The following is a 21,272-nucleotide window of genomic DNA, read 5'->3' as shown; positions in this document are numbered from 1 at the left end:
ATAGTTATTATAATTATTAATGGCAACTTGAATGTAAATGTCAGCTTAGTATCAATTGCAATTAGTGGCTTAACTTTATTTATGAAGCCAAAGAGGAGGGTCTAACATGGTTTTTATACAGAATGGCTCTCACCCTTTGTAACCCTAGTTATACTCTTACTCTCTCTAACTCTATAGATGGACATGGAATCTACATTATTATGGTGAAGTCCATAAACAACACAAGTGGGGATGCACCAACTTTAGGTAAACCACGATATGTTGTGTTTTTGTTCATTTATATGATTTACAATCACATCTGTATTGGTTTAATAATTGGCATCAAACACGCACATAGACAACTACGGTTGCAAAGTTTTTTACGGCGATTTGTTTAACCCTATACTTGATTCTACGCATGGGACATAATTACCACCAACCAAACGTGGATTAACAAGAGCATCTTCAAATGAGAGGTCTAAAGTCAAAATCAGCAATAACAATAAAAAAAGACAGCATTAGTTTTTTCCAACCAAAATGCCAATTCTTATGTGATATGATGTGGATCGACAACAAGGGTGGTTGCTGTCAAATTTGATAGCAACTTCAAATTTTTTTTAGTGATTAATAAATGTTTTTCATCATTTTTATTATTATTTTTTGTTTTATAAATACTTATTATGATTATGAAAAATAAATGACGTAATAAATAATATTTTAAATTTAACATATTAAGTGGAGTAAAAAAAAAATATAAAAATCAAAGTGCCACTTAAACTTTTAAATTTAAATTTTATGTTTAAAATATGTTTTGAGATTGTCTGAATCCAATGGGAATGTAAGTAGGTGAAAAGCTAAATTAACCAAATCATAATGTTAATGGGGGTTTCCAAGTGGCCTCAACTATATAAGACAAGGGAGTTGAAACTCGAAGACAATTTTTTATTTTTGTTTTGATTGGGAGGCATAGTAAGAATATAATTAGACTTGGCTTTACTCTGTTAATTAAGGTTAATTTGTGTTTGGTTTGATACTAAAATGTGCTCCAACAACAGGCAGGACGTTGTCTATGTCATTCCACACGAATAAAGAGAAAGAATATGGAATTACACATATATTATCATTTTAAAATACAAAGCAAAAGAAAAAGAATGAATTCTCGATGAATGCTTTTCCTCCATCTTAATTTTTAAAGAAGATTACACATACAATGTTTCGAAATCACAGCAAAACTGTTTTATTTCTAGTTGTTTTCAGAAAAAAAAAAAAAAAAAAAAAAACTTTGACGCAATAGAAATATTACTCTTTTGTGACAAAGTCATGAGTTCAAGTTGTAAAAACATTTTTTTTTGCAATACAAATATAAGTCTGTGTACGATAAACGTTTCCCTCCTAATAGAACAAAAATAAGTGTATAAAAAAAGTAATCGTTGAATCGTGTAAGCCTCATAAGAGAACAAGAATAAGCGTCTATAAATAGTTGATCACCACTACTGCTAATAGTAGTGCATGATTGACTTTTCTTCAAGTAACTAATAACATTTTTGTTTATATTCTATGTTTTTTTTGCAGTGATAATAACAATTCCGTTGCATTGTATTTTGTAAGCAAGAGTGTTAATCCAGTAGTACCAAGCTCATGCTAAACTGTAATATCAAAATCAAACAGCTAACACAGTGCAGTGTAGTGGCAAGCTGGACTTGGCAGCTGCATCAAGTTGTATAGACGGCACAACACTACCCAACAAGGCAACGTTTTCTGTTTTTTATAACAGAAAAGCATAATTAGTTCTCCACCGTAGGATGTTCCAAACTCATTGGAGAATCAAATTTACTGCTTCTTGTCCGGTGTTTGCCTTTTCAACACTCAGAGCCAGTGATTTTAGTGAGAGAGAGAGTGAGAGAGAGAGAGACAGAGACAGAGAGAGGGGAACACAACAACTTGTGCTGTCCATTCCATTAGACATTAAAAAAAAAAAAAAATGAAAAAGGAAACCTTCATAAAAAATGTAAACTTTCATTGAGTTTCAGTCACTTCCTAATTGGGTTTCTTGTGTGGTTGCAGCCTGTTTGAAGAAGAAATGGGTAAGTCGCCAAACACAAGTCAGTCACCTCACTTGGGTTTTCATCTTTTTGCCTTTCCTGTTTGTGGGTTTGTTTGTTCTTGTTCTTGTTCTTGTTCTTTTTTTGCTTATTCCAATTCTCCATCAAAGAATATAATTATTTTTTCTTCTGTTTATCCCCTTGAATTTGTCTGAGTCAGATGAAAACTAAACTGGGTTTCCTTTGTTTTCAGTAATGGGGAATCCAAGTGGGAGTAGAGATGATGGAGAAGGTCCTCCTGGAGTTAACAACTTTGGAGAGTACTGTGATGGATATGTAGAAGAATCCATGTCTCGGAGCCCATCTCTTTTCTTCACTTCCCAGGTAAGCTCTTTTTTTTAATTCCTTTTTTTTTTTTTTTTTTTTTCAGTTTTTCAAAAATTTCATGTGTATTTGCTTTTGCTTTTTTGGCATCAGAAAATGTCTGAAGAACAGTTTTCTCAAATGGGAATCTCTATCACTTGGTTGGATGTTTGGATTGGCATTTGTAAATTGACAATATTACTGTAAGGGGGTGAAAATGGTTTGCTTTAGTTCAGTGCAATTTGTATTATTAGTTTACGGAACGAATGGGGCATCATGTATGTGATTTTCACACTTTCGTTGTCTCCTTCGACACTCCTCCCTTTTTTTGTCTCTGGAGTCGCAGGATATATTCAATCCAAAGGCTAGAAAAACTGCAAGGTGGAGTGCAGAGAAAAAGGAAGTGCGGAAATCATTTATCTTTTACTGTTTGATCTTTTAACAATCATGTGATAGATCTTTCAAGTTGAAGCAATGAACTATAGGTCAAGAATTTATTGACACTTAACAGTGTAATTAGAATAATTTGAAATTTATTCACCTGTTGTATCTGTTTCAAGAAACTGTCTCCTTCTGCTAAGGTACTACTTTCTAGTTTTTTTCTAAATAGAAAACTAATTGCAGGTGAATTTGTTCCATTTCAGATACTTGTCTTTTCTCTAGTATTTACTATTTACTGTGATGTACAAAAGGCAATCAAATTCCCCCATGCATGCCTATAAAACACACAGGGATGGAGCTCTTTAAATTTTATCTGCATTTTCAGTATCCTGGGGAACCCTTACCAAGACCTGCTGAGGCATCACCGCAACATACAGTAGTTAATCGTAATGTACACGATGAGAAATTGATGTGGACGAAGATCTCATGGAATCACGGTGGAAAGCAAGTTGCCATCACAGGATCATGGGACAATTGGGAGAGTAGGTACTAAATTATATAGCGCATTCCTTATCCAAAAATTTCCAACTTTGTTTCTGTTGTGAGCATCATTTTCGGCATCAGGCTTTGATATGAATAACTTTCATCTCCTTATATCAGGGAGCTCTTGCAGGGTAGAGGCAATGATTTCCTTACCATAAAGTTGCTTCCACCAGGTCTCTACCAGTACCTTTTGATTGTTGACGGGTGTTTGATGTGTGATCCAGACAGTCCATGGGTCTATGATAATTCGGGGAGTGCATATAACATCTTGGATTTACAGGTATTATTATGACTCATAATGTGATCTGTTTCTAGTCTATAAATGATTAAAATGTTATGTTCCTTGTACTAGTCCTCTTGCTCCCCATCCTTTTTTTCGTTATCTGTTCAGGTTTACCTTTCACTTTGGTTATAAATCAAGTTTTTAGGATGAAGTCACAGTTTATTTGAGTGAAGATCAGCCGTGTTGGGAGCAAATAAACAGCTTTTTATCATTTTAATTTCGTACCAGTGACAACGACACTGTAAACTATAAAACATTGCACTCGTTCGAGCCATTCAGTTCACCTCCATTCACTCTCTCTTGCACAGAACATGTAACGCAAAATTACCTACACCGATTTTCAGCATTTTAATGGTAAGAACCTCAACGCTACAAGCAAGCGAACTGAGTCTTCTGTATCACATTATTGGGATTTCTACTTACTTTTACTTGCACCACAGGAAGAGCTTATGAATACACACCGAACCCCTTATGATCCTAGCCTGTATTTGAACCCCAAATATTACCGAAATCTCCTAATGATAATATGTACATAATTTTCCGATTATATGTGGCATATCCAACTTTATAGTACTTGTCAGTCCATTATCAATTCGCCTTGCTGATAACGTTTCTTCCGTACTTAGCGAATGAATCAGTGTAATCTTGAGCTGCATCATGTAGGAGTGTGCTTGTTATTCTTTTTTCTCTATCTTTTGCACACTCTAGGAGTATCACTTTACATGCTTCATCATTATATTATATAAATTGATTTCACTCCTCACATGGATTATGCAGGAATGTGTTTCAGAATTGCCTCAGCATCTGGCAAAGTTCGAACCTCCTCCATCCCCACCTTCAAGCTATGACAACAGACTATTAAGCGAAGATGATTTCAGTAAACCTCCGCTGGAAGTACCCCCACAACTACAAGTAGCATTTCTAAACAAGCCATCATCCTCCAACAACGGCGACCAGCCACCAATGCCTCATCCTTCACAATTGAACCATTTGCACATCCAGAACCAAATTGGCGGCGAGTTTTTTGCACTCAGCTCTACACATAGGTTTCGTAAAAAGTTTGTCACAACGGTATTATACAAGCCACGGAGAAGAGCAAACCAGTAATTTTGCATCTTTATTTTGTGAGTAGAAAATATTTCATAGAAGTAATATTGTTTAAAAGATTGCTGTGACTTAACTGGGGTTGAGAAATAGTTAATGTAGGTAAAAAAAAAAACCATTTGGATGGTTTGCCAAAATGTAATGAACGTGTTCATTTTGTATATGATGTAGTGCTACTTTTAACAATTTATGCATAATCGAAACTCGATTTTAAAAGTTTCTTCCTTCAACTGGGCCACGCTTCGCTACCAAATATATTTACCAATAACTGCAAGTGCATTTCCCATTTACCAGCCAAGATCAGAAACAAAAGTACTCAACTGTGATTAATATATATGAGAAACTCATAACATATACCAAACATATTGGTGAAAAAAAAGACTATGCAAGCAAAACATTTGAGAACAACTCAAATGATTGAAAAACTCATGTGCTGTTGATTGCTGCTCCTCAAGCTGCAATTAATCGCTGTCGATTATCATCGAACAGGTACCTTAATCCAACCATTAGCAAAACCAATGGCCAAGATTACAAAAGGTGTTGACATGCCAAATATGATTATGTATGGAAGGGGGGTCATCATGGGATTTTCACCTTCCCTTTCTCCTGCTGTTTGCCAATACCTGCAAAATTGCATATATTAAATTCTTCTTAGTTTTTTCTTATACAAGCGATATTGGGAGATGGGAGATTCAAAACTCCAAACGTCGGTTGCAAGGGTGAATAATCTTAACCAACTGAGCTACAACCCTTTTGTTATATTTATGTTTAATTACAGTGTGATCATTCTTTAACATGTTTTATGAAGAAAAATTACCATAGATAAATTTGGTAACTGATGAAAGTGTGGGAGAACTTACTGCTCTGGTTCTTGTTCCCTGGTTATGAACTTTTTCTTCCCTGATCCCTTATTGACTTCTCCATCTCCACCACCTAACACCATTGAGAAAAACTTCAAAACTTAATGAAGTTGGAAAATTAACATTTAAATGTGAGTAAAATAAATGGGGAAAAAAAGAGAAAATATTTACTTACCTAATTCTGCATGAATCTTGAAACTGTGTGGCCTCCTCTTGTGTGAAATGGAAGTGAAAGGAGGATGTAGTGGCGGCGACGGGGTGGAGGGGGCTAGAAATGTGGTGGGAGAAAAGAGGGCCAACTTGGCTGCCATATTTGTGGGAAGAGTGAGCTCTGTGTTGGCCATCTCTTGAGCTGCACCACAAATATATGTGAGTGCTTTTGGATATGGGGTGTGGTGTGGTCACGGTGGAGACAGATAGTCAGTCATTGGTACTAACCTTATCCCACTCCTCTCCATATATGTGACCACCCAACACTCAAGTCTCGACTTCAAGTAACCCGTTTCATTTCTTATTTTGGGGTTTTTTTTTCTTACCAAGACTCGTTTGAGACTATTTTTATAAGAATCAGTGCTCATTAGCGCTTTTGTTAAAGGTTTTTTTTTTATTATAATAAACACATTAAAATCTTTATTACAAATTTTGAAAAAGCAGGTGGAATTGTTTTCTAAAGAGTCACCTGTCATGTGCTTATCTAGAAAACACTTCCATGATCTCGAAACTTTTTTAAGTTTTTCTGCCACACATAATCTATTAATATGTCATGTGTTTATCCAAAAAATACTTTTATGATTTTGAAACACTTTTAAGTTTTTCTGCCAAATATAATCATAAATTGCAATCATATAAAAGCTTGTATGAAGGTAACGTTGGAAATTTTCAAGTTCAATAAATACATATATGAATGTAAATTTGGTGTTTCAAGTGTTGTAACTTGGTTTCCATTATTTATTTGCTACCAAAATATTAATTACCAATACGTTTTAGCATTTTGGCATACCCTTTCAATTTGTTAATTTTTAACAAATGATATTATCCACACTAAGGGAGAGAGGGTGGCTCAGCCTCACAATGGACTTGCTAATGTGGTTCAAATTCGTCTTTGATGAAAATCAAATCTAAATCCTCTCACTTACAAGTAAAGAGGAATGCTACTAAACTATAGTACTAAATGACCATCAACTTAATGATACAAATGATCGTAAAAATAGATGGTAAATATAGTATCACTCTTCTACTATCTACCCCAAAAGGAAAAATACTTTACCAATTCTACCAAGTTGACAGCCATGGCCTAAATAGACCATACCTACAACCCAATTGCAATATATGTCCCATAAAACATAGTAAAACTGTCAATTACCAAATTGTTGCGGAGTTCGCAATCAAAGGCAGTTCCTTGAAATTACCGGCTTTCGATTGTGACCCGCCACCTCGCTACCCATAATAATATACAGACAAATTTCCCACTTTCAAATTCAAAGGTCTTCCTTTTGGAATTTGGAAATTTTCTTCAAGTCATCGGTCAACTGACAAATCAAAGCCGTTGATACGAAAGACTATCAACCTTTGAAATCTATCTTTGCTGCTCAAAGATTGGATTTTGACCATAAACCCTGTTTTTTTCCTCCAGTTTTCGGATGTGGGTTTTGTGATTTGATTCTTGCTTTCCGAGCTTTGATAATTCGAGTTGCAGCAAAAGGAAGCTCGAAGTTGCAGCAACTGGAAGCTCAGATTTCACTCCCATGGATGCAATTAGATCAAGTTTTGGCTGATTTGATCTCGTCGCACCGACTGTTTTGGAGGTTTTTGATCCCTACCCTTTTGATTGTTCACTCTGTTCTCAAACGGGTTGGTGCTGTTTTGAAGTTTAAATTCTTGGTTGTGCTTGTTTGAGAGAATTAAAGACTCAGTTTTCTAGCTGCAAGTATTTGGTTTTCCACTTTTTCTGCATATCTGGTTTCTGAATTCTATGAAAATATGAATGGTGTGGCTGTAACTGTCATATGAAGTGTGTTTGTTCCCATAACTGCTGTTGAATCTATGGCTATTATCAAGAAACACCGTCTAAATGATGAAGCGGCTTTTCGCCGTTTCTTGCCATTGGTTTCGATTACATTGTTAGGGGTTTTCCTGCTGATGTTCCTCCTGAGATTTAATTCAATTTCAAATTTTGTCACGCCGCCTTCGGATGATTTTGGTGAGGTATCGATAAGGAGTGGTAATCGTTCACATGTTAGGCAAATAATTAGCCTCCCTAAGCAGACTGAATTCTCACTTAAGTTGGAAAAGAGGAATCAGCTTCCCCCTAGGAACTTAGATATCTATCCAAGTCTAGCCAAGGATCACATAACTATAGTTCTTTATGTGCACAACCGGCCGCAGTATCTCAAAGTAGCTGTTGATAGTCTGTCTCAGGTTGTAGGTATAAATGAAACTTTACTGATCGTAAGTCATGATGGATACTTCGAAGAAATGAACAAGGTTGTGGAAGGGGTCAGATTTTGCCAAGTGAAACAAATTTTTGCACCTTACTCGCCCCACGTCTTTCCCAATAGCTTTCCAGGGGTTTCGCCTACAGACTGTAAGGAAAGGGATGATGCAAAAACGAAACACTGTAAGGGGACTCCTGATCAGTATGGAAACCACCGTTCTCCGAAGATTGTGTCATTAAAGCATCATTGGTGGTGGATGATGAACACAGTGTGGGATGGATTGAAGGAGACCAAGGATCACAATGGTCATATTCTTTTCATAGAGGAGGACCATTATATTTATCCCAATGCTTATCGTAACTTGCAGATACTCACAGAATTGAAGCCTCAAAAATGCCCTCATTGCTATGCTGCCAATTTAGCTCCGTGTGATGTGAATGCAAGAGGAGAAGGTTGGGATAGTTTGATTGCAGAGAGAATGGGAAACGTAGGATATACATTTAACCGGACTGTTTGGAGGAAAATTCACAAAAAGACTTCAGAATTTTGTTTCTTTGACGATTACAATTGGGATATAACAATGTGGGCAACGGTCTATCCCTCATTTGGTAATCCTGTTTTCACATTACGAGGGCCTCGGACTAGTGCAGTACACTTTGGCAGGTGTGGTTTGCACCAGGGACAGGGGGAGGCAAAAGCATGTATAGACAACGGCATGGTGAACTTTAAACTGGAGGAGATAGATAAGGTTGCAAACATCAACTCGGACTGGGAAGTGCAGGTCTTTGAGAATCAGCCAGGGTACAAAGCCGGATTCAAAGGTTGGGGAGGTTGGGGGGACAAGAGAGACCATCGGTTGTGCTTGAGTTTTGCTCAGATGTATCATTCATAGATAGACATTGCTTCTTCAGTGTCGGTATTTAGCCATCTGTTGTAACCGGTAAGATCTGGATTTCGTTTTTGTTAAGTGATAGCCAATGGCATGAGTAGCTGTGAGATGTTTTGTATCATGTTACAGATGATGTTTATGTTTGTTTCTTCAAGAATCAAAATCTTGCTCAATATAAATCATAATTTTCATTTCTTTTCTTCCATTTTCTGTTATGCTTATTACTTTTAAGGCATCTCGTAGAGGAAGTATGGGTTCAAACATGTAATCATCTGGTAATGTGGTTGAGATTGTGTGGTGGTGTGTATTCTCAAATCAACGAGAAACTCGTGGGTGTCACTAGAGATATATCCCAATGTTTCTACGGCACTCATCACTTGAGTTTGACGAGTGCAATAAGCACACGTGACAAGAAACAATGTCTCCTTAGCATTTATCAACTACACTTTCATGACTGGGAAACAAATAAATTTGATAAAAGAAACAACAATGATAACAATTGGAAGCTGGATTCTCTCCTCTTCGTCTTCTCTTTACTACACTGGAGGAGAAAGAAAATTAACGGGAAAGAATCCGGCTCCTAATATTTGACGCTTCCGATTTCCAAAGAAAAACTTGACTTGAAAGATTCTTCCCCCTCATTAGTTGACACGTGTCAAAATCCTGTGCAGTTGCGATGCATTTGGGCCATAGACACATGATATTAGGACGTTTCTAACCTTGCAAATTTGTACTTGGTTACCGGAGGAAAGGACTTGTGCCCATAATCACATGCTTTGCTGCATGTGGATTTGTAATTTTCCTTTTTTTTTTTTTTTTTTTTTTTTTTTTTTTTTAATTTTTATTTTTTTGTCTTAGTTGGAGTTCACTTGATCAATATTCAAAACAAATTCTTAGCTCTACTAACAATGTGACAATTGTAGTAAATGAAAGTATGATGATTACAATTAGTGGATTGGTAAATACAATGTGATACAATGGTGGTATCAACTGTATATAATTCATGTAACAATTAAGCAAAAATACACATACATTACTACCTTCATTATCTTTAACCAAAAAAGGATTCATAAATTTTTTTCAATTCTCAAAACAAGCAGCCATATATTAACTTCTAGAAAACTTGATATAGTCAGCTAGCTATTAATCTAATCTAGTAATACTTCTCTTCTTAGTGTTGGATCGATTTTATAGCTCAGATTCTTGCCCTAATTAATAAAAAAAGAAGTAAACTTCAAATGCCACAATACATCACTTATGCTGCTTTTGACTTTGCAACAAACATCTAATGAAAAATGCTAAAGTGACTCTCTCAAAAGTAAGACTCTCCACTATCTTATATTTTTTACACAATATTTTATATGTGAGCACGAAAATTAAAGTTAAACTATGAACTGACAAAATATCTATAGAAAATCTCATTTTAAAAGACTCTCCTTAGCATTTATTACATCATAAGTCAAAGATGCATGATGGTTTTCCGCACTGGCTGTCACCAACTGCTACTTTGCATTGTAATATGATTAACACAAAATGCAAATCCCACTAAACCCATGCAAAACTCTACTTTCCCCAGTCAAAAAGTCCACCTGATACCTATGTTGCCTCACCATAAGTATCATGCAAAACAATGGCTGCCATCTCTTCCGTTGGGTCATCCAATGGCACGTGGGGATGTGTCGGTCACTCGGACTACTCGGTTCATTCGCTCATCAATCCTACTACCCGGGCGTGGGATCTAAGATTCCTTCAACCTTTTTTGTCTTCCGAGGAAATGACTGCTATTTTGGCTACTCCTATTGGTGATCATCATTGTGATGACCGTCTTGTTTGCGGCCTTCCACCAAAAACGGGTTATATGTTGTAAGGTCTGGGTATTATTTGGCTCGGTCTCTTCATGACCCCTGGGTTGATTCTCGGCCCTCTTCTTCACATCTTCCCTGACGGCAGGTTTGGAATATTATTTGGAAATTGCGTACTCCTCCTAAACTTCGACACTTTATGTGGCGACTTGCTTCATTGCGCTCTGGCTACAATGGAGAATTTATTTAAAAGGAAATGCACTCCATCACCACAATGCCCGATCTGTAATTCTCAACCAGAATCTGTGGACCATATTCTCTTCTTCTGTCCTTGGTGGAACCTATTTGGTTTGGAGGTGTTCTTAACTATAGAATTGATCGTACTCTCATTTCTTCCTGGCTTGAGTGGTTCTCTACTATTGCGATGGTGCGATTTGGGTCGAAGAAGGAGCACTGCATTTTGCTTTCTCATGTTGCTTTTACTTGTTGGTATATTTGGAAAGCTAGATGCCAATTTCTATATAATCACTCTCCCATCAATCCTACTCAGGTCCTTTTCACCATTTCTACTTCGGCTTCAGTGTTTTTGCATGTTAATGCTCCTCAGCCTGTTTCCATTTAGGCGCTCTCAGGAGTGGCAGCCCCAGTGGTTGGTTGGTCACCCCCCACATCACCTTTCCTCAAGATTAATGTGAATGCCAGCTGGTCTTCATCATCTCGGCCTGGTTTTGTCGGAGTTGTGGTTCGTGGACCCCGAGGTCTTTTTGTTGCTGCGGCACGGTATGCCATTTTTGCTTCCAATGCCGCTACAGCAGAGGCTTTGGCTATGTTGCGAGGCTGTGAACTTGCTACTGCGCTGGGGCTTTGTCAGGTAATTTTTGAATTCGACTCGCAGGACACGATTTCATTTTTATCACATTCGTTGGATGTTGGCAGATGGGAGGCTTTTCCCACTTTATCTCGGATTAAACAGTTTGGGAAAGTTTTCCATGACTGTCGCTGGTCTTGGATTCCAAGGTCAGCCAACCAAGCGGCGGATTTCTTGGTGTCGCAACGTAATATGGAGATGAGCAATTGTGTTTGGGTCCTCAGACTTCCATCTTCGTTGGTTCATATTCTGAGTAGAGATGGCTTGCCGTGTCCCCCTTTATCTTCATGAGCAGTTCATGGGGTGACACTTGAACTTGGTTCCAGTGTCTTTCTTTTATCCCCGTTGCTGCCTTGCTTGTGTTGCTTCAGTTGTTGGCCTCGTGTTAGGCTTTCCTTGTATCTCTCTGGCTTTTTGGCCCTGGAATGCTAGTTTCTGGTTTCTTCAAAAAAAAAAAAAAAAACAATGGCTGCTTCATTTTTTAGTTTTTTTTTTTTTTTGGCAGCTCATAAAACTAAAAGAAGAAGATGATGAACAGTACAAAACTTCACCAAACCCTACTAAAAATGAAACAAAAACAAAAACTCATCCAGAAGAATTTAAAAAATAAAAAAGCTGAAATCTGTTCTTATTTAATTTTCTTTGTGAACCTCTCTCTCATGGGTGAGTCCGGAGCCGCAGAACCTGGTCGGTTTTCACGTGGCTGCCTAATCCATGCCCTGCAAATTTTGGTGGTCAGTGACACCCCATCCTTCCTCTCCCACCGCGTTTCATCTATATATATATATATATATATATATATATATATATATATATATGTTTTGGTTTTATAAGTTATTTTGTTTTCTAATTTATTTATTGAATACTGTGTGGTATTAAATTATCTTGGTGTGGGGATTTGAACTCTGTCGGAGGAGATAGGAAAGTCAACTAGCGAGTGTAAAGATACAATCTTTTTACCTCTCTGAAGAAGCTGGAACAATTTTAAGCAGTAAAAGTAATCTGGGTTCTGGTTTTTTAGTTTGTATGGAGGTTTTGTGAAAGTGTATACTAGCAACCCAACTTGGAGAAGCTCTAGGAATCATGAGGACTGAATTGTTGAATTGTAATCTTGTCTTGGCCCAAAGATAATTGATCCGGCTCATACACAAAGAAAGATCCATGCACATACTAGAGAATTCTAGCAAAGTTCAAGTTGGTGGAAGAGTCTAGAAGAATGGTGAGGATTCCACCAACATACAAGATTAGTGTAGATAATTCTAGCTTAGGAAGGTAGTGGAATTATCTAGATATCTTTAGCATGATGTTTTCATGCTTCTCCAAGGTTCCATCCATGCCTATAAAAGGAGAAGGCATCCACACCATTTGGAACAACCAAGAGAGCAAGTAGCAAGAAGTGAGAGTGTCAAGTAAGAAGAAGAAGCAACAAAGCTTCTAAGAGTGTTTGAGTGTTTCCTTTTGTACTAAGTTTGTGAGTGAATAAAAACCTTGTGTAATACTTTGAGAATTCTTTCTTTCTCTTGCCTATCAATTCCGCTGCGTTACATTTTTCTTTGTAAGATAAACCTCTCCAAGTAGTGAAGCATTTTTAAACCCCAACATGAATTACATGACCTTCTTTTCTGTGTAGTTTTTCTTGGAGTTATGGTAATTGGAGAGGGGATTGCTTTTTTGACATTGAAATGGTGGTGGGTTTCTCTCCTTTCCCACTTTCGTGATGGTTTTCGGGTCCGGAGGATTCCAATGACCAATTGTAGGTAATTTGGCTGTGGTTTTGGATTTATTTTCAGTTTTTCTATAACTTCTTGATTGTTTTTAGGAGCTCATAGTTTATTATTTCAATGTAGGGGTTGTTGAATTTTGGTTATGTGGTGTCGAATTACTTGATTTTTGCGGCTGGGGAGAATTGAACGTAGCTCTACTTGGTGAAAGAATAAAGAACACTTTGAGGGTAAGAACGTTGGAGAGATGTCGTCGCTGTCTTTGAACAAAATGAATAGTTCTAGAAGCAGCACTGTATCTGAACGGTGTTTTGATCACTATGCTTCGGTTGACTGCAATATCTCATCTTCCACTAACAATGTCCCCTCCAGCACTGTATCTGCTTATCTCCGAAATATGCAGCGAGGAAGCCTTATTCAACCATTTGGTTGCTTGATTGCTGTTGATGAGAAAAGCTTCACTGTTCTTGCCTACAGTGTAAATGCCCCGGAAATGTTGGACTTGGTCCCTCATGCTGTTCCAAATATTGAGCAGCAAGAAGCTTTGACTTTTGGAGCGGATGTGCAGACACTCTTTCGGTCCTCAGGTGCTGCTGCGTTGCAGAAAGTGGCCCAGTTTGGGGAAGTTAAATCTTCTCAATTCCATATTGGTGCATTCTAGAACCTCTGATAAGCCCTTTTATGCAATTCTGCATTGAGTTGATGTTGGCTTAGTAATAGATTTGGAACCAGTAAGTCCATCTGATGTTCAGTCACTGCGGGAGCATTGAAATCTTATAAGCTTGCTGCCCAAGCCATCTTAAAATTGCAGTCTTTGCCGAGCGGGAATTTATCATTGTTATGTGATGTTATAGTTAAGGAAGTTAGTGATTTGACGGGTTATGATCGCATAACGGTGTATAAATTTCACGGCGGTGAACACGGGGAAGTTATCTCTGAGTACCATAGACCTAACCTGGAACCTTATCTGGGTTTACATTTCCCAGCCACTGATATACCACAGGCTTCCCGATTCTTATTTATGAGGAATAAGGTTAGGATGATATGTGATTGTTTAGCCGCTCCAGTTAAAGTAATCCAGGACAAGAAATTGGCTTAACCATTGAGTCTTTGTGGATCAACATTGAGAGCTCCTCATGGTTGTCATGCACAGTATATGGAAATTGGAAAGTATGGGTTCCATTGCATCTCTTGTGATGTCTGTTACAATCAACGACAATGTTGATGAGATGGACAGTGATCAGCGGAAGGGAAGAAAATTATGGGTCTTAGTGGTTTGCCATCACACAAGCTCTAGATTTGTTCCATTCCCTTTGAGATATGCCTGTGAGTTCTTGATACAAGTTTTTGGTGTACAGATCAGCAAAGAAGTGGAGCTGGCTGCTCAGTCGAGGGAGAAACATATATTAAAAACAGACTCTGCTTTGTGACATGCTCATGAGGGATCCCCCTGTAGGGATTGTTACCCAATCGCCTAATGCGATGGATCATGTTAAGTGTGATGGAGCTGCATTGTATTACAGGAAGAAATTATGGTTACTTGGGTTTACCCTGACAGAGGCACAAATTGAGCATATTGCTGGATGGTTTCTCAAGTACCATAATTGGAGCACAGGCTTAAGTACTGATAGCCTTGTGTGATGGCTTGTGTGATGGTTATCTAGGTGCTTCAGCTCTTGGCGATGAAGTTTGGGGAATGGCTGCCATTAAGATTACCTCAAAGGATTTTCTGTTTTGGTTTCGGTCCCACACTGCAAAGGAAATCAAATGGGGTGGATTAAAACATGATCCTGATGACAAGGATGATGGAAGAAAAATGCATCCAAGGTCATCACTCAATGCTTTTCTGGAGGTGGTTAAGTGGTGAACCGTACCTTGGGAAGATATTGAAATGAATGTCATCCATTCTTTACAGCTGATACTGAGAGGATCATTACCAGACGAGCCTGTGGATGATTCCAAAGTGATTGTGAAGGCTCCATCAGTTGATGATAGGATACAGAGAGTGGATGAACTGCGCATTGTCACAAATGAATTGGTTCGACTTATTTAGACAGCTGTAGTTCCCATTTTTCCTGTTGATGTCTCTGGTACTATAAATGGGTGGAATACGAAAGCATCTGAACAAACAGGATTAGCTGTTGAGCAAGCTATTGGTATGCCATTAGTTGATATTGTTGGCGATGATTGTATTGAGTGGTGAAGGACATGCTCTCATTTGCATTGCAAGGTAACACTACTATTCATCCTTTGACTCTAGAATGTTAAATCCATCATCCATGTCACTCCATTCTAGGCAAATTTTGGTTCTAAAGAAAAAATTGACACTTGACTGATTTGCGATTATATTTTTCTGGATGATAAGTAGACCAGAATAGCTGATTCAGACATGCTCAGAATCAGAATAGTCTTTGGGCCCTTTCAAAAGAAAGAAAGAAGAGTCTTTGGTCATTTGTACTGTCTTTGGTGATAAATAAACATATTGTCAGATGGATAACGGTGAATGGTTGTATAAATTGCGGTTTGGTTTTCTAATTGTTAAGAGCACTTTTTTTCTGGGATGTCTGCCTTTTATACTCCTTCAAGCTTCTGACTAAATTAATTTTCACAAAAGTCGAAGCGAATGATTCCCTTGTTGCCCAAGCTTTGATTGTGTTTGGTGTGTGGGTTGCTTCCTGACCCACACCGCTCTTTACATGAATTCCCTTTGCAACCAGTAATCTGGTTATCATTTTTTCTCATAACAAATGTGTATGAAGTTCTAATAATTCAGTAGTGTGCTTTTCGTTTACCTTATATACGTGTTCCCTTATACATTTCTTGGGTTCCTTCTCCTTATTCTGCAATTTCACTGATGTGATTGTAAAATGGCGGGTGTAGAGAAGAAAAATATTGAAATCAAACTGAAAACATTTGGTCAGCAAGAAAATAACAGTTTTGTAACCTTGGTGGTTGATTCGTGTTGTAGCCAAGAAATCAAGGAAGATGTAGTTGGGGTTTGCTTTGTAAGCGAAGATCTTACCATGGAAAAATTGGGTATGGACAAATATACCCGTTTGCTAGTGATTATGTTGGAATTGTTCGGAGGAGCCCATCTGCACTGATTCCTCCTATATTTATGACTGATGAGAAGTTTCGTTGCTTGGAGTGGAATGATGCTATCCAAAAATTGTCCGGTTTGAGAAGGGAAGAAGCAGTTGATCAGATGATCATTGGGGAAGTTATCACTGTGAAAAATTTTGGTTGTCGTGTTAAAGGTCATGATACATTAACCAAGCTTAATATTCTACTAAATGGGGTAATAACAGGCGAGGAAGTTTGTAAATTGCTTGTTGGATCAGCAGGATAATTATGTCGAAGCATTACTTTCTGCCAACAAACGAATTGATGCAGTGGGAAGGATAACTGGGGTTTTGTGCTTTTTACATGTGACTAGTCCAGAACTTATGTATGCTATGCAGATGCAGAGAGCATCAAAGCAGGTTGCAGCTGATAGTATTAAGAAACTGGCGTACGTTCGTCAAGAAATCAAAAGGCCTCTAAGTGGGATTATGCTTATGCATAATCTGATGGGGACTTCTGACTTAAAGGAGGAGCAGAAGCAGTTACTTAAGAAGAGAAGATTGTGTCAGGACCAATTGGCCAAGATTGTTGATGACACTGATCTCGAAGGTATTGAGGAATGGTATGTTGTTTTTTTCCTCTTTCAAATCGAAGACTGTTTTGCGAAATTGTGCACCCTATCAGTTTTGTTCTTTCAATATCAGATTTGTAGTGCCCATTTTTATGTTTTGAAATGTCAATAAAAGAAACTTCATAAACTTGTTTTCAGCATTGATCCTGATTCATGAGGAACTATAATCCCTTGTCATTTGCACTAATTTCAATCCTACTTGTAGCTACATGGAAATAAATTCTAGTGAGTTTAACCTCGGGGAAACTGTGGAGGTTGTCATAAATCAAGTTATGATTTTGAGTGAGGTGTCATCCATGCTCTTGTACGGGGACAATTTGAGGCTACAAGTAGTCTTGTCCGATTTCTTGACGAACGCACTCCTTTTCACCCCTGCATCCGAAGGATCGTCCATTGTGTTCAGAGTGACTCCAAAGAAGGAACGTATAGGCATGAAAATGTACATTGTTCATCTTGAGTTTCGGTAATTCTCACTTCATATTACTCAAACAGTTATGGAACCTGCCATCTGACAGCCTAAATTAAGAATGCTAACTTCAGTTGTGCGGTTAAAATTGCAGTATCACTCACCCAGCACCCGGAATTCTAGACAGGCTAATTCAAGAGAAGTTTCACAGTAGCCATCGCGTCTCAAAGGAAGGGCTAGGCCTACAAATGAACCAAAATTTGGTGAACATCATGAACGGCACTGTACGGTATCAGAGAGAAGCAGAGAAGGCATCCTTTATAATACTCATGGAATTTCCAATGGTTCACCTGATCGGCAGATGAACCTTCTGGTCTATGTATATTACACACAGAGAGGCAACACTCCCCCTGCCGTTGGCTGACGCTTAAACGGGAGTGGCATGTCCATAATTAAAAGCCTGTATCAATCAGTGTCAGACCAACAATTGTTCAGAGGCTGGAGGATACTAATTTTTTCACTGGCAAGCTCGGTAAGCTGCAATATTAATTAGAGATTTTAGAGTGAGTAATAACGTTCGCTTCAAGGTAGACACCAAGATTTTTGAAGCAAATACGGATCAAATTCACCGGAAGACTTACCAGGATCAATCTCTTTGGTCGTCGCACTTGCATCATCGTCATTCTTTATTAAAGGTTTTCGTGTTCCCTCTCTCTCTAGCCTGCACACAACATCAAGTCAAGATTTGGAGGGGTAGTCTGGGATGTTTGAATTGGTGAGGTGAAGGCAGTTTGATGCTTGGAACTTAAGTTAATTTAAGGTGTCTATGCCAACCCTTTCGTAAAAGAGAGATTCTTGTGCGCTTGATGAAATTGAACCATGCAAATATGGTCTACATAGTTCAAATTCAACCAAGTTTTATGTTGTGGCCTGAAAGTTGGACCCCCCGTTGACATACTTGCACCAAGACAAGAACTTCTCCCACACAATGTTCATATCTTCGACCGGCATTAACATGTGGACGAAGAAGCTCATGAAAAATCTAAACAATCAGTCACTTTATTGTGATTTTTACTGTGCATCAATGTATTATATATGAAAACCTGGAAATACCATCATTATAACTCGTTAGATCCAATGTTTGTGGTGTGTGGGGGGGGGGGGGGGGGGGGGGGGGGGGGGGGGGGGGAGGGGGGGGGAAGAGAGAGCAACTTATATGAAACGAGTTATTTGTCACATGGTGTAGTGATCTAATAATAAGAAGGATAATACGTAGGTACTTACTAGTGAGTGTTCACCTTTTAATTTTAACACATTGTGGCAATATAATAATAAGAAAGGATAATACTTAGGTACTCACTAGTGAGTGCTCACCTTTTAATTTTAGCACATGTTGTATTGTTTTAAAATAATGGACATGTCACTAATTTTTCTTGTGCTTTAAAAAACAAGAAACATGTGACATTTTTTAATTGGGTCAAATCAGAAAGTGAGTATATAAAATACTAGTGGTAGGGTGTATTTCTCCTTACCACCCTATTTTTGACTACTTGATGCGTTTAAATTTTTAAATTTGTGTCGCCCAGGCCTGGATCATGCTCGGAAAGCAGATACATTGTGAAGCACTTAAATTGGGACTTGATATGAATGTTACAGTGTCAAATGCTCTTCTTGCGTTATATTCCGACACTGGAGCTATACAATATTTCTTGGACATGATGCAATCTGGACTGGAACTGAATAGAGTAAAGCTTGTGAGCATTCTTTCAGCAGTTTCATCGCTCTCACTTCCGAGCTAGGCCGGCAGATTCATGTTGTAGTTTTAAAACACAATGCCATCGAGGTAATGTTTATTCAATCTTTTGAATGGACAGACGTGTCTGCAAGTGCTCTTTGAGCAGGTAAGGTTTGTTCAATCTTTCTGTGCATGTATATTCTTCAGGTTTCGATAACTGCATCATTAAGTTCTGTTTTGGGATCTTGAAGGCTGGTATTGCTGCCAACTTTGAGAATCAGACCATAGAAGGGATTGAATATATGCATATCAAGACGGGCATGCCTCTTGAAGAACATGCACGGAATATTCGTAACCTTATGCTTTCAATGTCTTGCAACACGAAATTGTACAGTGTGCAATACCCAACAACAGATTGGGCGAATGGATCCTACCTTGTGCGACACTACAAGAGATGGATGGAGAGTGTCTTGTCATTTGGATACCGGATGATGAGCATATTCACTGTTCCTGTAAGGAATTTGAGCATTTGGGGGATTTTATGCAGGCAATCCCTTCGCGTACTAGTACCGAAGAACTACTTTCAACTCCCTGAAAAATATTTTCTGCTCCGTTGGCGGCTAGAAAGTTCATTGGTTATGCTCAAATCAGCAGCGATGAGTGTGCTCAGGCCTTTCACGGGCTTGCTGATACCCTATTGACAGAGTCATTAATCTCCAAAGATTTAATTATGTTCATAGGCTCATAGCCAACTTACGAGTCTTCTCGAGCATGGTAGGAATATGCCAGTGATTGACGAAAATGCTGCAATTTCTGCAGCTACTAACATCAGTGAATCTTAGTCGCCTTTGTTCATAAGACTCAAAATCTCTGTATAAAGTGAGGTGGTATGGAAGGCATCAAATTGTAATCATTAACGTTAATAAGGTCACTCGAACATTTGTAAACAAAATTAAGAAACATGAATACAAAACATACCGACATGCTGTCAACACATTTCTAATAATTTCTGCATGAAATGAGGTGTTCTGCATTCACAATCACTGCATATGCAGATGCGACATTTCTAATTTCCTCACAATCTTGATGTTGCTAAGCTGTCCTGCTTAGATGCAGTTTCTGTCTATTTTTTTTATCATGTATTGCTGTAATGATTAAGTTCGACTATGAAATGACGTCAGTTCTTCATTAAAGAATGGACTGGTGATATGTCATTTATTACTAACAAAACATATCGACATGCTATCAACACATTTTTCAATAGTATAATGTTAATGAGTATGAAGAACAAACGTCGTGGTAAAAGAGTTATTAGATGATTGTAGAAAAGGCTGCTTCTTTGTAAATACTCTTCAATTATAGCTCAAAATTTAGCTGGTTACATCATAGTTTGAAACACACACTGACCAAGGCATGTGAACAAAGAATTTCTCGTCACTTATTATTGTAGAATGATTTGAATACGAGACATCCTCGAGCCGAATGAAGACATTATAGTACTAAACTAATGATCATGTGTCTATGACTTTATTTTTTATCAAGCCACACAAGAAAACGTCTGATTGGGGTTGTCGTGTTTAATGTCACCCTCTCCACCGTTGTGTTTAATTGCAATTTTTGTGAGTGCTTGCCTCCAAGGAAACCAAGTTAAGTGCCAACTGCCAAGTCAACTTCACTCTCATGATGCTCTCTCCGCTTTATTCATCCTTTTTTTATTCCCATCATTGTTTTCTTTTTCCTTAATTTTTTTTTTTAAGTGAAACGTGAGTCGTAATGAAATTGTATATTGTGTATGATAGTAATATCAGGTGACATGAGAATCAAATTTTATTATATATTGTGTGTGATGATAACATCAGGTGACATAAGAATTAAACCTCATTATATATTGTGTGTGACGGTAACATCAGGTGACATAAGAATTAGATGAGAATAAAGTGATTTTGATAAAATAGATAAAATATTGGTAAATGGTGACGCATAGTTAGTTGGTGGTGCAGTTTGTCTCTCTTTCTCGTGACTTATATGCTACCTCATTATATATCGTATGTGACGGTAACATTAGACAACAAGAGAGTCAGATGAGAATAAGATGATTTTGATGAAATAGATAAACTATTGATAAATGGTGATGCATGGTTAGTTGGTGGTGCAGTTTGTCTCCCTT

The 21,272-nt window shown here is 37.9% G+C and overlaps 3 protein-coding genes, 1 long non-coding RNA gene and 1 pseudogene across 5 annotated transcripts; 4 read left to right on the top strand and 1 right to left on the bottom strand.

Moving 5' to 3' along the window:
- Positions 1-1,525: 1,525 nt before the first annotated feature.
- LOC137708683 (SNF1-related protein kinase regulatory subunit beta-2) lies at positions 1,526-4,911 on the top strand. Its single transcript, XM_068447806.2, has 5 exons — positions 1,526-2,063; positions 2,275-2,405; positions 3,151-3,311; positions 3,426-3,588; positions 4,369-4,911. Exons 1-5 carry the CDS (start codon positions 2,060-2,062, stop codon positions 4,696-4,698), a joined length of 789 nt encoding a protein of 262 aa, XP_068303907.1. The 5' UTR covers positions 1,526-2,059; the 3' UTR covers positions 4,699-4,911.
- Positions 4,912-4,995: 84 nt separating this feature from the next.
- On the bottom strand, positions 4,996-5,979 carry LOC137708682 (uncharacterized). Its single transcript, XM_068447805.2, has 3 exons — positions 5,731-5,979; positions 5,556-5,628; positions 4,996-5,318 (listed from the first exon to the last, which is right to left on the bottom strand). The coding sequence occupies exons 1-3, from the start codon at positions 5,897-5,899 to the stop codon at positions 5,174-5,176; spliced, it is 387 nt and encodes a 128-aa protein (XP_068303906.2). The 5' UTR covers positions 5,900-5,979; the 3' UTR covers positions 4,996-5,173.
- A 942-nt stretch (positions 5,980-6,921) lies between these two features.
- On the top strand, positions 6,922-9,070 carry LOC137708390 (alpha-1,6-mannosyl-glycoprotein 2-beta-N-acetylglucosaminyltransferase). Its single transcript, XM_068447451.2, has one exon. The coding sequence runs from the start codon at positions 7,599-7,601 to the stop codon at positions 8,880-8,882; it is 1,284 nt and encodes a 427-aa protein (XP_068303552.2). The 5' UTR covers positions 6,922-7,598; the 3' UTR covers positions 8,883-9,070.
- Positions 9,071-13,156: 4,086 nt separating this feature from the next.
- LOC137749254 (phytochrome C-like) lies at positions 13,157-17,764 on the top strand (annotated as a pseudogene). Its single transcript, XR_015958169.1, has 4 exons — positions 13,157-15,500; positions 16,127-16,955; positions 17,170-17,427; positions 17,525-17,764. The product of XR_015958169.1 is annotated as a phytochrome C-like (transcript).
- A 1,388-nt stretch (positions 17,765-19,152) lies between these two features.
- LOC148689360 (uncharacterized) lies at positions 19,153-20,175 on the top strand. The gene is made up of 2 exons (XR_015958186.1): positions 19,153-19,271; positions 19,357-20,175. It is a non-coding gene; the product is annotated as an uncharacterized LOC148689360 (long non-coding RNA).
- The last annotated feature ends 1,097 nt before the right edge of the window (positions 20,176-21,272 follow it).

This window comes from Pyrus communis, chromosome 17, assembly GCF_041283825.1.
Source record: "Pyrus communis isolate YQ-2024b chromosome 17, ASM4128382v1, whole genome shotgun sequence".
NCBI classification, from domain to species: domain Eukaryota; kingdom Viridiplantae; phylum Streptophyta; class Magnoliopsida; order Rosales; family Rosaceae; genus Pyrus; species Pyrus communis.
The sequence above is the reverse complement of the archived record's forward strand: the minus strand, read 5'-3'. Positions and strand labels throughout refer to the sequence as shown.